Here is a 15,657-nt window from a genome sequence, read left to right on the forward strand (position 1 = left end):
TCACAGGAAACGCCGCGTCGCTCTGCCGCCACCTACCGCACCGGAGCGGGTACTCCACCAAGATCGTCTATGACCGAGAAGATGTCTCACTCCACTAAATGTTCACCACAATAAAAAAAAACAAAAAACAAAACAAAAGATGGAGCATTAGTTAGTGCATCTGCATAAAAATACACGTATTTTAAAGCCAGTTACTGAAATTTACTCTGACGTACGGGGACATATCGGCACTAGTGTAAAGTACTAGAAATGTAGAAATACTGTGTTACAAGTCCTGAAAAATTTCACTTTTTCAAATTTCAAAATTTCACTTTAGTAAAACTACAAAATTATATCAAGCATTTGATTATATACATATATATATATATATATATATATATATATATATATATACTTTATTGTCTACCTTAGTAGAAATGTATCTCTAGGTTCTGGGTTCTACCACAACATAACACAGCAATACACATACAAACTCAGCAGTGTACATTAGTGCAATTGATCAATTAGCAGGTTAGAATTTTTTTTTTAATTTAAATTTTCAATGCATTTTTTTATTAATTTAAATTACACATAAAGTACCAATAGTAGTCATTATGCAGAAGGGCCCAAGTCAGAATAAAATATACTTAATTGTTAAATTATGGAATAGTAGTGCTCTATCAGAAAATTTTCATAGGGTTGGCTAGATGCGGCTACTGACTATCTTGAATTGGCACACCAAAAAACAAATGCAAAACTATACATTTTTCTATTGTCTATTTTTATAACAAGTCTATTAATATCTGTTTGCAGTACTTATCTTTTATTTTCCCTTATGTTTACTGCTATGCACCAAACACCAAGGCCGAAAAAATATAAACTGAATCCTTTACTCAGCCTACAGATATTACAAATATTTATGTTACCATTGTTAAGACAGTTCATGTTGACAAACCTGACAGAGAAATATCCCAGTATTTCTTTTAATTGCACTCAAAACTACGGCAGAAATTTAAACTTTGTTTGGGATCTATTGGAAGTGTAATTGCTTAACATTAATTAAATGTGCTTATATTATAAGCATATACAGCTGGACAAAATCCATATGCTTTTGTCCTTCTGACTCTTATCCTGATCTCATCTGAACTTATGACTTACAATAACACACATCTTTATTAACTCCTCAACATGCACATTTTCTTTATAGCATCCTTCTACTTTGTACTGTGAACATTTGTACTGTTTTGCATACTCCTGCACAAAGCTGCAGACTACATCTTCCACTTCAATTTACTGTAATTCTTTCCATTTCTATATGGCAATGTCTCTTTCTTTTGTACCGTTTGTTGTTAAGCACCATATCACCAAGACAAAATCATCAGGGCAAACAAACTCGGCATTAACTGTTCCTGCATCGACCCATCGCACCCAGCAACAGAAACAGAGTGAGAGCTCTTACCTTTATTCCTCTTCGGCACACACGCACGTACACAGCGGGGCGGAGCTTTAAAAGCCTGCGTGCGTTCAACATAATTACCTATAGCTGTAAAAATCCTGTCTTAATTACCCCGAGGGCCTTCTTTAACCAGAATTAAGTGTTTCCAGCATTTGGTTTGATGAATAATAGATGGAATACAATTCACAAATTCAACCCCCTCTTATTAATATATTTATTTAGGCCTATGTTTTAAAACCAATGTTTAAGGTTAAAGATTTTTAAATAATTATGTTATTATCTGTGCCTGAGGACATGAAAAATGTTTGGCTTTTATAGCTCAGGTTGTTGCTTAAGCAAACATATATTTTAGGTGGATTTTTTTTCATAAACTAAATGTTGGACAAATTAACAGAAACATCCGAAATTTAGAAAAACAAGACACAGTATGCTCACTTATAAATACACCTACTTATTGGCAATTTTAAGATTCAAATTCAGTCTAATAAAAAGCTCAGTTGTTTATACAATAGCTGGATAATTATTATTTGCAGGTTATTGTGACGCAAACAAATGGGATAACTAGCGCCTTAATAAACGGTTACAACCTATAATTAAAGCTATTATCTGAAGCATCACTCAGAACTTGACATTTCCTTAGAACAGACTCCATAATAGCTCAGTGTTAAAAGATATCAAGGCTCAATCAACGGGTCCAAAGTTTTAGTTCGGTGGTCAACATTTTATTATTTGAGAAGAAAACAGCAAATTAAAAACAAATGCATTTGCCACTTTTATTTCACCATTTTGAGGAAAACATGGCTGTACACGAACAATACTCGGTTATTGAGATACAGTTGGACACATGAGGGACGCATACAGTTGACATGTTCAGGATGGAAGGGGAGGGGACGGGATGGGACGGGGGGTTTGACAGATCTCTCTTGGCTTTGCATCTAATTCGGGCAGAGCTCGGCAGTCTGAGCCCTTTGCCTCACAGTCACACGAACCTGGGACTTGTGCTGCAGCCGATCATCTACCCTGGAGAACATTCAAAGCCTGCACAGGCACATAAAAATCTATTTGTTGTTGATTCCAAAAAAAAAAGAAAAAAAACTTCTTGGTGGAATCAATTGATGAGAAATGATAAAATACTGAAATCATTAAAAAGGAAAAATGCAATTCAAGTAGACGTGACAAAAATCAACCGTGAAAGATAATTTGCTATTCTCCTAGGAAAGCGTCGATATGTACAGGACTGGGCTGTAGTGATTTCTGTAGTGGCATACCTGACGGAAAAATCATGAGGTTGTCGGAGTGAGAGAGGCGATGCTTGCTGGCAAATGAGGTTGGCACTTCTACAGCAAGGTTAAATAGTCTATGCACCCTAACATATACAGCCTACAGCGATTTAAGTTTCTGGAGTGATGGCTTTATTTCATAAATAAAATGTTGCTACAATAATTATTCTCAATAATCATAAAAATGCATTAAAGTCATAAGGCAGTGAAAGCAAACGGTTTGCTTGCCGCACACAGGGATTCGGCGTGCAGGTGGATCGAGAACCATTATTTAAAATCGTTTTTTTAGTAATCTTGCCATTTGTTTGATAATGCAACATTGCGTCCTTCTCATGCAAGATGCATTTATGTAGTTTGCAGGTGATGGTTGCGACTAGCGGCGAGCTGCAGCATTTGGAGAGTAGGAGCCTTTCTAGTCTTCTGAGAGTCCTGGAGTAATATGTGGAGTTCTGGATGTTGGATTCTGGGAGGTTGAACAGAAAACAGCCCTCAGTGTTACTCCTGGAAGAACAGAGGAAGACGCAGTTAGTAAATCCTGCATATTAAAATCACATATATATGAACCTTTAGCACCACAGTGCACCCTGCCAGAGACAGAAAATGAGCCTGATAAAAGGTTATGGCAGTTTTATCACCATAAACAGATGCAGCGAGGGACTACAGAGCTACAGAAATGCACACACAACTAGATACACACAGGCCTCATGGGGACTTTGTGGCTTTAACTGAATCATAAACAATGCTCCCAGTGGCTCAACTATTTCACCACGCATTTTGAGAGTGACCGCAAGCAGTGAGTCACAAAGGCCAGTGTCATAACAAACACAGAAAACCCATCATTCTCTTATCTGTAACAATGTGGTTTGAATTTTAGTTTCAGTCCATTAAAATTAAACACATCACACAACACTCTGGCAGCACGCCATGCTTTTTAAAACAGTGAATCTGGCCTTTATCGTAGTGAACAGAAAATTTAAGCAAAATAAAAATATATGTGTTAGGTTCAAAGTCAGATGACCTATTAGATGAGATAGGGTTAATCATAACTGTAAAATGATAAAACAAATTAGAATTTATTTAAGGTTAATTAAAGGATACATGTATGCCTGATATTCAAAACATTAATCATTAAACCTATTAACCCTCTGAACCCAGAGCAGTTTCAGGTTGTTCTTTTTCACTAATATTAACAATTCTGCAGCTCTATGGGAACAGCACAGTCATAGCTAGAAGTAGGGAGAACTACAAAAAATATTTTGTGAATCATACAATTCATTAAAAAACATAATAGCTACATAATATCTGTGATAATATTCAACGAAAACTGTGGAAAAAATTGAACTTTTTTACAACCTCTAACAATTTCTCTTGTCCTTTCCTCTCTGCTCTGTGTAAACAGGCTGCAGTTCAGTTGGAGTTTCACCAAATTTTCGTCAGGTGACTGGTCTCAACAGAATCATTCATGGCTTCACAGTTTTTCTGCTGAGTGCAGAATTTAAAGTTGTTTTTTTTTATAGAATCTGCTTAGTGCAAATTAACTTAACTTTTAGACTTTTTATTTTTTATGAGACATGCAGAATAAAGTGATTTTGATAGAATATTACAATTTTAAGCTTAGATTTGGTCAAAAATTTTGAATTACATGATCATTTCTGTTTTAACCATCCTTGGCTATGATGATTATATATATATATATATATATATATATATATATATATATATATATATATATAAAAACATACCTTTCAACTTTCAGCAGGTTGTGGGTCTCAAAGGGTTTCTGTTTTCTGAAAAGATTACTGAAATACTGCGTGTTCTGTATTCATGGTTGTTTATACTTTAAACCATGAGTAATATTTTTTTTAAAAAGGGATGTTGTAAATGTTATTTTGAATACATGATATTTATTCTGATTTTATTTTTGATCCAATTCACTGTATGAAGGAAAGATGGTTGGAAACTTTTGGTTAATAAAGCATGGTGTTCTGGAGAAGAGTTTTAATTTTTAAGGACTTAAAGTGGAGCTCACACTGGTCTGCAACCAAAAAAAAGACATTTTGACACTGCTACTTTACACTTTTCTGATACAGTTTAGCCCCGAAACTCTGTGTGTATCTAAGGTGGAAAGAGACAAGCATTCAGAAAACCAGAGAAAAAACATTTAGTATCATGTTAATATGCTACTCAGAAACTAAGGAGTTCTGACACACAGATATTAGACAGCACACACACTCACACACGCACACACACACGGCTGAGGGCAAGGCCGCAGAAACAAAGCCAAGCATTCCCATCTGGTGAGTCACGCAAGTACACACATGCACGCTCGTCATCCCAAACCCTGCGCCTTGGGATCGTCTCAGTTAGAAGCCAGTGAAATAACAAGCTCCGGAGCCACAAGGTGAATCAGAATAAACTGGACAATTCCAGTTTCCAGATTCAAAAAAACGACCTTAGAGGAAAGGTGGCGAGGTTATTACGACATGCTGCTGCTGCGATGGAATGAGAGGTTCCCCTCACGCGGCTCCACACCTGAAATAATCCTCACAACACTGCCAGCGGACAAGTTGGAACACAAATGGCTGCATTTGTGAAGTTTGCAGAAACACTGGCAAGAGGACTGCTGACCTGTTTATTCCCCCCACACAGAAAGGAAGAGTGCAACTGAAAGGAGCAGTATGTCACACATCGTTTCAAACACAAGTGTCCCAGAGACACAGTTTTAAATGTCAGGGATTCACCTTGTACATCAACATTTGTCCCTGCAAAGACTGAACGCTTAGACTGCTGTGTGCTATAAAACTATTCTTTTCATTTGCTTTTTTAATACATTAATGAGTAAACAAAGATACTCACACTAACGCTGTTGGATAACAGCTAATGTTAATTTATTGAATGTTTATTTGCAGAATATTGTTGCTATAAATGTATTTTGCATAGTTTTCACTGTGCAAAACCAGCATAAATTAATGTTTTTCTGCAAAAATAATTAATTTCGGCTCATATTCATTTGTATAATTAGTCTTATAAGGAGCTGACTGGTTCAAGTATATGATTTTTCCTGCAAGAACAGAGTTAAAAAATGGCCTAAAGCATGTCTGTGTTCACTCAAGATCAGATTTCAGTCGATACGGGTTTGTTTGCAGACACAGACTGAGCGATCTGAGAAGCAGAAGCCGGTTCAGCCGGTATTTAATCGTTCATCACTGTCGCTGCTTCTTGTGAGGCTGCACAATGTAGACAAAACAATGTATACTTGATGTTTAAACAGAATATTGCACGACATGCACGTAACAAGTTGTTTTTCTGTACTTGGATATGTACATCTCATGTACGTGGATAAAAAACAAATGAAATTGTCTCCAATTTGGTCTGATTTAGATTTTTTCTGTCTAAGCAAAGGAGAAAGAGGTGTGTTGCATGGTCAGTGCAGACAGCAGCTCTCTAACAATAAAAAAGGACTGCTTCTTTCCAGCAGGGGGGAGTGTTGCAGTCTGATTACAAGACATTGCATGAGACTGCCAGGAGCATTACTGTAAAGGTTTTTAAGCCTTGTCATTACGAGCTGAGACTATAATATCCGGTCTGTGTGCACACACGCATCAGCCGACCTTTTCCCTGCAGGGGGAGTGGAGCTGGAATGACAACAGCATGATGCATTTGCTGTAAGTGCTACAGAAGCAGGGCTGTCTGTACCAGTGAGAAGAAGTGCTGATGGGAAAAGCAGCATGCCCAAGAAATGGAGACCAGCTTGAGAAAGCCCAGTCTGACCAAATCAAAACCAGACCAGACTACAACGGACAGGGCTGGGACCAGGACTGGGGACCTTGGTTGTCTTACCTGGGTCAGTCCTCCCCCTCCTCTGGCGTGATCTCTGTCTCTTTATGTACCACTACTTTGGTCACTGACATGTCAGGATGCTGTTCTTTAGCCTCCTTTATGGCCTGAGCCAGAGCCTACATACGGGAGTGCAGTGCCAGGAGGGATCACCAGGGGGAGACAGAAAATGGGGAAGGCGGGGAGGGAGCGGGGATGTTGGATTGTGAGTCAATATGCCAACATGGATTTTAGTTACATTTGTCATACTTCCAGTATCTGTTAATGTCACATCACGAGTTAATCATGTTTTTTTTATTTATTTAAAATGTCACATGCTGAGCCAGTCTACATCATGTGGATGATCTATGTCCTGACGGGTCACTAGCATTTCATGTTCTCATAGCCACCGCTCAGATCCATTTATTGACTTTACAGGCAAAGATCAATTGAAAAATAATGGTAGTGGAGAATAAAACTCTAAAGAGACCTGATCATGGTCGATGTCTGTATCTCCTGTGATGACGATCCTTTTCTCAATTCTCGTCTCTGATATTCCTCCTTTAACCGTCTTAACAGAAAACAGAAAGAGGACTTAAACATTTAACAAAAAACAGTGTTAAAGCTCAATAAAACAGTTTTATCATGTACATCTCAGTACAAATCCTCAATTGTGATGGTTCCAGTTTTTTTTTTCCGTTCAATTGTGTAATTTCTTCTGTTATAATGCTTGTTTTTTTATTCGTTTCTGTTCTCTTACCACTTTGCTTTTGTGTAAAACACTTCATAACCTCGGTTTTTAAAGGTGATATATAAAAAGGTGCCACAGATGACAGAAATGTTGTGCAAAATAATTTAATCCTGATTTGGCTAAAGAAATGAAAAAAAGGAAGGAGAATTTTCCTTTTCTTAATTTTATTTATTTTACAAATATGTTTTTATTTATTTTGATTTGTACATTATATTTAGTTAGCTATTTTCCCACCGCTTTGTTATATCAATTATGGTTAATAATGACTTGATTTCGGTCTATTTATCTTACTATTGTTGAAAAAATAAAATAAAAAATCAATCGCTTTAAAAGACAAATTAAAAGTACTGTGCAAGCAGTTCTCCAACCTCAACGATTAATCAATAAGCTCATAAACAGAAAATAATTGGCAAATTATGAAGCAATTTAAAATATTCAAAAAAATGAACTTCACATTTTTTTAGATGGAACCAGTTAATAATTTCTTTGAGATCAGTTTTTTATGATAATAAACTGAACATCTTGGTGTTTTGCAGTTAAAAACGACATTTTAAGATAAAAGTTGATTAAAGATAATAGTTAGTTGCAGCCCTGATCAAATCCAATTCACTGAGAGAAATTCTACACATCAGAAAAACACTCAAGAAAAATCTACACTCAGATCTTTTCCCTCTCTTATCTATAATCAAACTAAAGCTGCTATATGAGCTTCAACACACACATTTATACACACACTTCCTCTCTCAACCTACTTTCTGCTTTAAATCCTGCAGTAATAAAAGGCTGCAGCAGACTTTACAGACTGGCAGTTGTGTCTGAGTCTTTAAGTGTGAAAAGGCACATCGGATGAACTCTGACCTTTGTGATGTGTGTGGTTGTTGTGGTACTGGTGGTTTCCGAGGTGATAGTCTGAGCACTCAGCAACACCCCAGGGTCGACGTCACCATTAGTGTCAACCTGCCGGGAAGAAAAACACTATTTTTAATCCAGATAAAGTAAATCTCCCCTCTTTAGCAGATTTATTGACTTCCTATCAGATATAATTCAACACTTTTTGGTGGAAAAGCTGCATGAATTGATTTTTTTGGCCATTTGTGAGCAGAGGAAATCCCCAGGGAGCTGAAAATACAAAATCTGACATAATATCACCTTAGAAAGCTGGTGTTAGATATTTATATTTAGACATAAATACTAATTTAGAGGTGTTTCACTCTTTTGTTTTGATCTCCGCCAACTCCTGAGAAAATATCTGTTTCTTTAGCTGCGAAAAACCAGCTAGTTGCTACATGTATCTGCCATTTGCTGCAGTGTACAGAAGGTTCTTCAGGGACATTTCATGATAAGACTGCGACTGAAAACAGGGTTGATATCGGGATTTGAAGGATGCAAAACAATGAACAAAAAGAGGTAAAATGCTGAGCAGAGCTGAGGGACACTGCAGAGTTGGGTGATAATTATCTGTGTAACCAGTGAAAACATTTAAGAAATATTGATTACAGCAGCTTCTAAGAGGCTGAACCTATTTGTTATTTTGACTGCTCGCAATGAAGACTAGTGCAATATCAAATCACAGCAATATTAGCTAAAGGCAAAATATGTGCCAAAATACAACATAATGAAGTGGTGCTACAAATTGTATTTTACAGACTTAAGAAAAAACTTGTGTCTGTACCCTTGCAAAAAAAACAAAACCCAACCATGATCATTTTGCATTGAAAAAGCAAATAATTATGCAAAGTCAATAAAATATTGTGAATCATACAGTTATTGCAATATCCGTAAAAATAAATGCAATTAAATATTTTTAGTAAGCTGTTTTTCCTGCAAAAAGCTCTAAAATTCCACAGCACACTAGCTGCTCATGTGCCAAACCAAAGACAAAGTTATTTACTAACTGGTGAACACAGTGAAGCATTTATCCAGATATTGCCCTCAGGAGGTAGTGGAGAACAAAACAGAGCAAAAAGGTGGACACAAACAACTGATAGTTCAAGGAAATTCATGTAGTTAATTTCTAATCATTGTTTTTAAAGGGCAGATTGATTTTTTAAAGCAAATTACATACACTACCCTTTCATCATGAAACTTTTATTTTACCTCTGCAGACTCATAGGTGATAGTTTTTGTCTCTGTGTGGACTACAGGCATCTCTTTGGTTCCCACCTCGACAGCATTGAGACTCTGATAGAAGAAAAAAAAGGAACAGTGGGCACAAATAAACACATGCAGAAAGAGTACAGCCGAAGAACCATCTGTGCCTCTAATTCAATTAGCGGTCATGTCTGAACAGTGCTGCAGGTGTTCACTGTTAACTGTACTTCTTTTGTTCATAGAATAGCTCCGCACTGTTGTACATTTCAATCAAATTGACACAAATAAATGCTGCATGCTAAGAAACTAGAAACACTGAAGGGCTTAAATCTCTAAACGAGCATGCAGTCATGCATTAAGAGTCCCTCATCCAGAGAAGGAGTGCTTATCGGAGAATGCAAATCACAAGGTTTCGATCAAGTGTGTGCACCACATCATATTAAAAAGGTCCCCTGATCTGCACAAACGAAGTGAAGTTAGACGCATATCCATGCTTTCGGCCGAGTTTTGCCCTTGATTATTAGTGGCAGACGTGTCGGCAGCAGCGGAGGGTGGAGGTGAGGTTACAGGGCCGAGGCTGAGGCCGCCGGAGCTGCTGCAGGGTTACCTCCGATTGGGACGCGGCTGGAGGTGGATCGGTGAGGTAAGGGGGTTCAGTCAGAGTCACCTCAGGGCTGCACTCCTGGTCTTTCTCCTCTAACTCTCCGTTTTCTTCAGCTCGGATTAATTCTTCTTCCTTCACTTCTTCTGCTGTAATCTCATTGACGTAGTCTTCTGCCAGCTTCAAATTCAACTCTTCCTCATCATTCTCCTCCTCCTGTTCTTCCTCCTCTCCATCTCCTGTCTCCAATTCATCTTCTGAGCTTTCCACCACTACACGGTAGTATTTCTCTTTTTCGGAGGGCAAAGGTTTCAAGGTTTCTGGAAAGCTCTTTCGTCTCTCATCCTCCGCATCTATCTCTTCATCCACCTCCTCAATGCTACTTTCTAACTCTGTGGGAATCTCCCGTTCTTGGAAATAATGCACTTCATTGGCGAACTGGACTTTCTTGCCATCTACTTCTGCGTACTTTCCCTCCCCTGCGTTTTCTAAATCTGCTAAATCCTCTTCCAAAGCCTCCAAACTACTCTCTGCTGCCTTCCCGTCATCGTATTCCTCCTCTGTAGAAGGCTTCTCTTCCTTTTCACAACCTCCGATGTACACAGGAGCAACAATGAATCTGAAACCATCATTTTCGTGATTTGACATCGATGACTCCTCCTCCACACCTGCATCCTCTCCCTCCTCAGCTATTACTTCCTCATTTCCCTTCTCCTCTGCTAAGGTCAGCACTTCAGACTCCGGCGAGATGCTACCGCCTGCCATGCTCTCATCTAACTCTAAATGTGTTTCCTCAAGCTGTTTTTCTGCAGCCAGCTCCACACATACACACTGTTGAAGCTGCTCTGAAGATGCTGCAGATTCGGCTGGTGGATTTACTAAACTGCTGTCACTAATATCCTCTTCTAACACCACTTCATGCTCTATCTCCCTCTCTGCAGGCTGTGCTAACTCTGTTCTGACTGTGAGCTCCGCTGCAGCGTGTACTGGCTGGGCCTGTGCAGCCTCTGTGGTCTGGATATTCACCGTTGGCCCTGTCGTATCGGCTGGTGCTGCCTCCATCTCCACCAGCGCCTTCTCCTCCGGTTCAGCTGATGTCTGTGAATGATAATTGTACCATTAGGTGATTCAGATTTTTGTTTTTTGCTTCATTGTGACAAAAATAAAATCCACTCAGCACATGGCGGTCTCACATGACACCTGAGAGAGAAAAATGGTTATGTGGGTTAAACATTTTTAGGCTTTTACTTGTACTGCTGGGCGATAACTCAATAGACCCCTTGTCGATCAGAAGTCGGCTTAAATACACAAGAAAACTTTTAATCACTGGAGCGTAACATCTTGTGTTATGGCAAAACTAAAAAAGATACTAATAAAAGTCTTCATTTTTCACATACTGTACATATACATTATTATTTTCTATTAATTACATTTACATTTTTATATAGTTGACTATTCCTGAGTGACAAGTTGTCATAATATCGAGGCAGCATTTTAGCAGTAAAATAAAGAAAAAGTTCTGTGAGAAAGTAGTCTTTTTTTGCTCGCTGGTTTTCTCCGTGATCAGTTTTTTAATTGACATTCCAAAATCATAGGACTACATCATAAAATCAAATACCGAGATATCGTGACACACAATTAGGACATATAAGTTGAAAATAACAAGCAAATACCGGGTCAAATATCTAAAAAAAAAAATCTTGAAAGCTCTTCATTTTTCACTGAATGAGAAATTACAGTATTTTTCTATTGCCAAGTATCAAAAATACACTTTTTCCATGAGGTTATTTTATATACATGTTTTAGTCATTAAATGATCAAAAAACATATATATTGCGGGGATGTTGTTTTTTTAAGATCTGTGAGGACCAGAGAGAAGTGGTCACCTTTTCAGAGGAGGAAACCCATCCCAGCGTAGACTGATGGGACAGAGGGGCGGACATAGACAAGAACAGAGAAAAGGAAAAGAGAGGAAAGTCAGAAGTCACAGTGAACACCAGACAAAGAGCAAAGGGAGAGAGGGCAAAAAATGAAAGGTTCTGCAAAGTAAATATTGTATGGAATACCATTGTGTAGCTCATTAAATCCGCTGATCCTAATGCCAAGTTGAACAAATCCTCAAACGAAAATCCGGATTTTGGGATCTCCACTAATCTGCTTTTGAAAAACTGTTACTTAAGAACATTGAAATCTCTTTCCAGGTAGACCCATACAATTTTTTTTTATTCCCTGACTTGTTACGGAGGCAGGAGGGGATTTTGGAGGATGGGGTGGGGAAAGCTGCAGCGGTGGCTCGGAGCCAGGGCTATGAAGTCACTGCTTTCAGGGAACTGATAAGAGAAAGAAAGGAATGGTGCAGCTGAGCAAAACGCCAGAAAACAAACAGGAGCCAACAGCCAGAGCCCCCATTTCTTTCCTTATCAGCTGTGGGTGCCAGCTGCTGAAGGCAAGGCAAGGCGAGCTGTCGTAGCCGTCAACAAACTTAAAAACAAACCCAAAACAGTTGTATCAAAAAAAAAAAGAAGCAGTAGGTTTGCAACAGAAACCGGCGGTTTGGCAAGTGTGTGAGTAAACGCTGCGGGTTAAGGGACCATTAGCCATGCAGAGCGTTTGGTTACACTGCTGTTAGACTGGTTTGGCTGCTGCTGGAGGGAAGGCAATGGGGAAGGTTGAGGGTGGTGGTGGAGATGTGGAGGGAGGCAGCCAAAACTTAGCTGTTGCTTTTCATACAGTACCACTGCTAAGGATGTAGTTGTAGATTCAGAAAGTGTAATCTGAGTCACGCTGGGCTTTGACTGCTCTGTTTGGACCTCTTCGAAAGTGAAGATTTCTGTGCTCTGCTGCACGCCGTCAGAAGTCTTCGTCTCTTTTACTTCCGCCGTCAACACGCTGATGACCTCCACGGCCTCGGTCTTCACCTCCTCAGATATCCACGATGCCATGGCCTTTTTAGGCGAGTCAAAACCTTTAATCTGAGTCATGTCATCAGTTTTTATCTCTATCTTCGGACTCGGCGTCTTTGTCTTAGTTTCTGTAACGAGAGAAGTGCCGTCTTCGATGGATTCTTTCTCTTTAGAGGCAGACAGCATTTCATCCTCCTCAGCTTCGGCCTCTCCGGGGACGCCAGGCTCCTCTTCTTCCTCCGCAGCGCTCGTTTCTTTATCCTCCGCCTCCTTCAAGATAATGAGCGTGCCTTTCTTGTCGCTGATGGCCTGGGACACTTCCTGTCTGACAGCCCCGGGGCTGACCTTCATCTCTGCCCTCTCCGACACCTCCTCCTGGGAGTCGGGGGTTTTCTCCTCCACCTCCCTGAGGGTCCCGTCCATGAAGACGTCGTCGTCCATTGTGGTTGACAGGCTAATCCCGTGCGGCCCCGAGGAGGAGGCCAAATCGGTTACGATACTATCCACCACGTATTTCACCAGATATCCTGCCGCCTAGGGAGACACTTGGCTTATTGGAAATGTATCGTTCAAGTTAATAGACAGAGGGCATCACAAAGCCAAGAGAGTAAGCTCAGATACTATTTATCTCGAAATGACACATACAGACGGAGCTCCATAAATACTTGGACAAAGATGCACTGTTTGGAAATCGTTTACACAGAAATGGTCGTTTTATCTCTTTTAGAGAAGTTAATTCTTGAATTTCTATTAGAACTTGATTTTTCTGCTACAGTTTCTATTGTGGGTTTGTCCTTAGTGTTTAACCTCAATCCACATTTAAAGAGAGACGAGAAAAAGGGCAGATAAGGGAAATAAACTGGAGAAACTGTACTACAGGTTAGGTAGTAAGAGCCAAAAACCAGTGCCAGTGTCCTGATATGTCCGGAGCTCGTAGAAACAGAGCACAAAACACAACACCACAAACAAAAAACAAAGGTTATAACATGTAAAAAAAACAACAACGTGAAAGCAGTTTACCTCAGTAGCTTTAGGTTCCACCACCTCTTTTGTCTCTTCTTCTGCAGGCTGCTCATCTTTAGCCTAAAGAAGGAGAAAAATAAATTAATGAATGAATGAAAGGTCACACAGACTGAGACAGACACGAGAGAGGACATGTCCAGAGTGCCTAAACGTTCAGATGGACATGATCCAGATCCACCCAGAGAATCAGCTTCATTTCATTTCAGTCAGACACGTTTGACGTCAGTGATTAGTCTTCAGAGACTTTAATTAGTGCCGCTCATTTGTCCTGCAAGAGTTCATTAGATCATTTTCATACAAGTACAGAGGAGAAACTCTGATAAAAACTGCTCCAGCAAACTCCAGCACGTTACATCACTGAGCACAACAATCTCATTACTGATTAATGACTGCACCATCCATTACAGAGAGAAATTAATATGTTAATCAGCTGTTAATGAGATATAGTGAAGACATACAGCGATACTTGCAAAGATAGACACATTTATTCGCAACTTCAAATGACTCCCCGGATGAGATTCCTCCATCAAGGTGCTCCTTTAGTACGCACTAGAGCCATTTCAAATGAAAGACAGATTCATTTTGATGTTAAAAATATGTCTCTAGCCTCATTATGGTTATTAAATCTACACACTCATTACTCAACACTCTTGAGATAGATTTCTTTGTCTATGCAAAAATCTCCTGGTGATGTCATGCTTCACACACACATGCCGTCATTCAGTCTGCGGAGGGCTGCAGCTTACGTCCTGCGGCTCCAGCGGCTCGATCATCGGAGGTTCGTCCGACCTTGGTGAGCGCGCGGGGGACGAGGAAAGCCTCTTCTCCCATTCTGTCAGACCTGGCGCGCTGTCACCCGTCTCCAGGAAGGAGCGCTTCAGCTCGCTGATGTTGGTCTGGTGCTTGACCATCTCTTCAGGAGGCGTGGTGTCCTACAGTAGCCGGTCAACCATGACACAAGGAGATGAGGCCGGGGGCGGCGCGGATGGAACGACGGCCATGCTTTATGAACGCAACGGTAGCTTGCATATCCAATGAATTAGCAAAAAAAATGTTGGGAAGCATAAAATGCAGTTCTGAAAAAAATTCAACTGCATTAGAAGCTTCATTCTTCCTTCTACTTTTATTGTCCACAAGCCTGTTTAGGAGGCTGTGCAGGCTACCTGTGCAACAACTCACACAAACACCAACATAAAGGCAAAATATCCACTCATATGGCAGCTGTAACTAAAGAGGAGCAGCTTGTACTTAAATGCTAAAAGAGCATTTAGGACCAGCTTTATTTAATGAAAATAAATGATCATGCATAGATTCACAGATTTAGTTTTACAGGTTTAGTTAAGCACAACACTCCCAAGTCTTGTTAGACCTCTGCAAACACTGACTTCAGTTTCATTTGTGTTTATTTAAAATTTATAAAAATTAATTTGGATGCTCACAGCAAGAAATCTGTTAAAATGTAATGACTAATTTCACACAGGAACTCCAGAACTGTCAGAACTGCTGGTACGTTAGAAGTCTTTGCAATCAAAAAGCACCTGCATGCATTTTTCACTCATGCATCGTTTTCTTACCAACCTCTAGCATCAGATTACTATGCTTGATAAAAACGTTTTCCCCTTTTACTCGTCTTATGAAACTATACTGTGAAGACAAAAAGAGGGGAGAGGGGTTGTACTGAGAGGTGCTGCAGCTTGTTAAATTTAGACTCTTGTTAGAAGACATTGGGAGCTTCAGTATGGCTGTAAATGGCACGA

The 15,657-nt window shown here is 39.5% G+C and overlaps 1 protein-coding gene across 1 annotated transcript in view; it reads right to left on the reverse strand.

The window, feature by feature from the left end:
- Positions 1-2,135: 2,135 nt before the first annotated feature.
- LOC131979924 (band 4.1-like protein 3) overlaps positions 2,136-15,657 on the reverse strand; it is a 51,585-nt gene continuing 38,063 nt past the window's right edge. Inside the window, exons 17-26 of the mRNA XM_059344000.1 lie at positions 14,647-14,832; positions 13,898-13,960; positions 12,710-13,411; positions 11,861-11,893; positions 11,001-11,072; positions 9,380-9,463; positions 8,141-8,239; positions 7,022-7,102; positions 6,556-6,671; positions 2,136-3,216 (exon numbers count right to left, since the gene is read on the reverse strand). Coding sequence (XP_059199983.1) covers positions 6,561-6,671; positions 7,022-7,102; positions 8,141-8,239; positions 9,380-9,463; positions 11,001-11,072; positions 11,861-11,893; positions 12,710-13,411; positions 13,898-13,960; positions 14,647-14,832 — 1,431 coding nt within the window. The 3' untranslated portion in view covers positions 2,136-3,216; positions 6,556-6,560. The remainder of the gene's footprint in view (positions 3,217-6,555; positions 6,672-7,021; positions 7,103-8,140; positions 8,240-9,379; positions 9,464-11,000; positions 11,073-11,860; positions 11,894-12,709; positions 13,412-13,897; positions 13,961-14,646; positions 14,833-15,657) is intronic.

This window comes from Centropristis striata, chromosome 11 (genome assembly GCF_030273125.1).
Source record: "Centropristis striata isolate RG_2023a ecotype Rhode Island chromosome 11, C.striata_1.0, whole genome shotgun sequence".
Lineage (NCBI taxonomy): Eukaryota > Metazoa > Chordata > Actinopteri > Perciformes > Serranidae > Centropristis > Centropristis striata.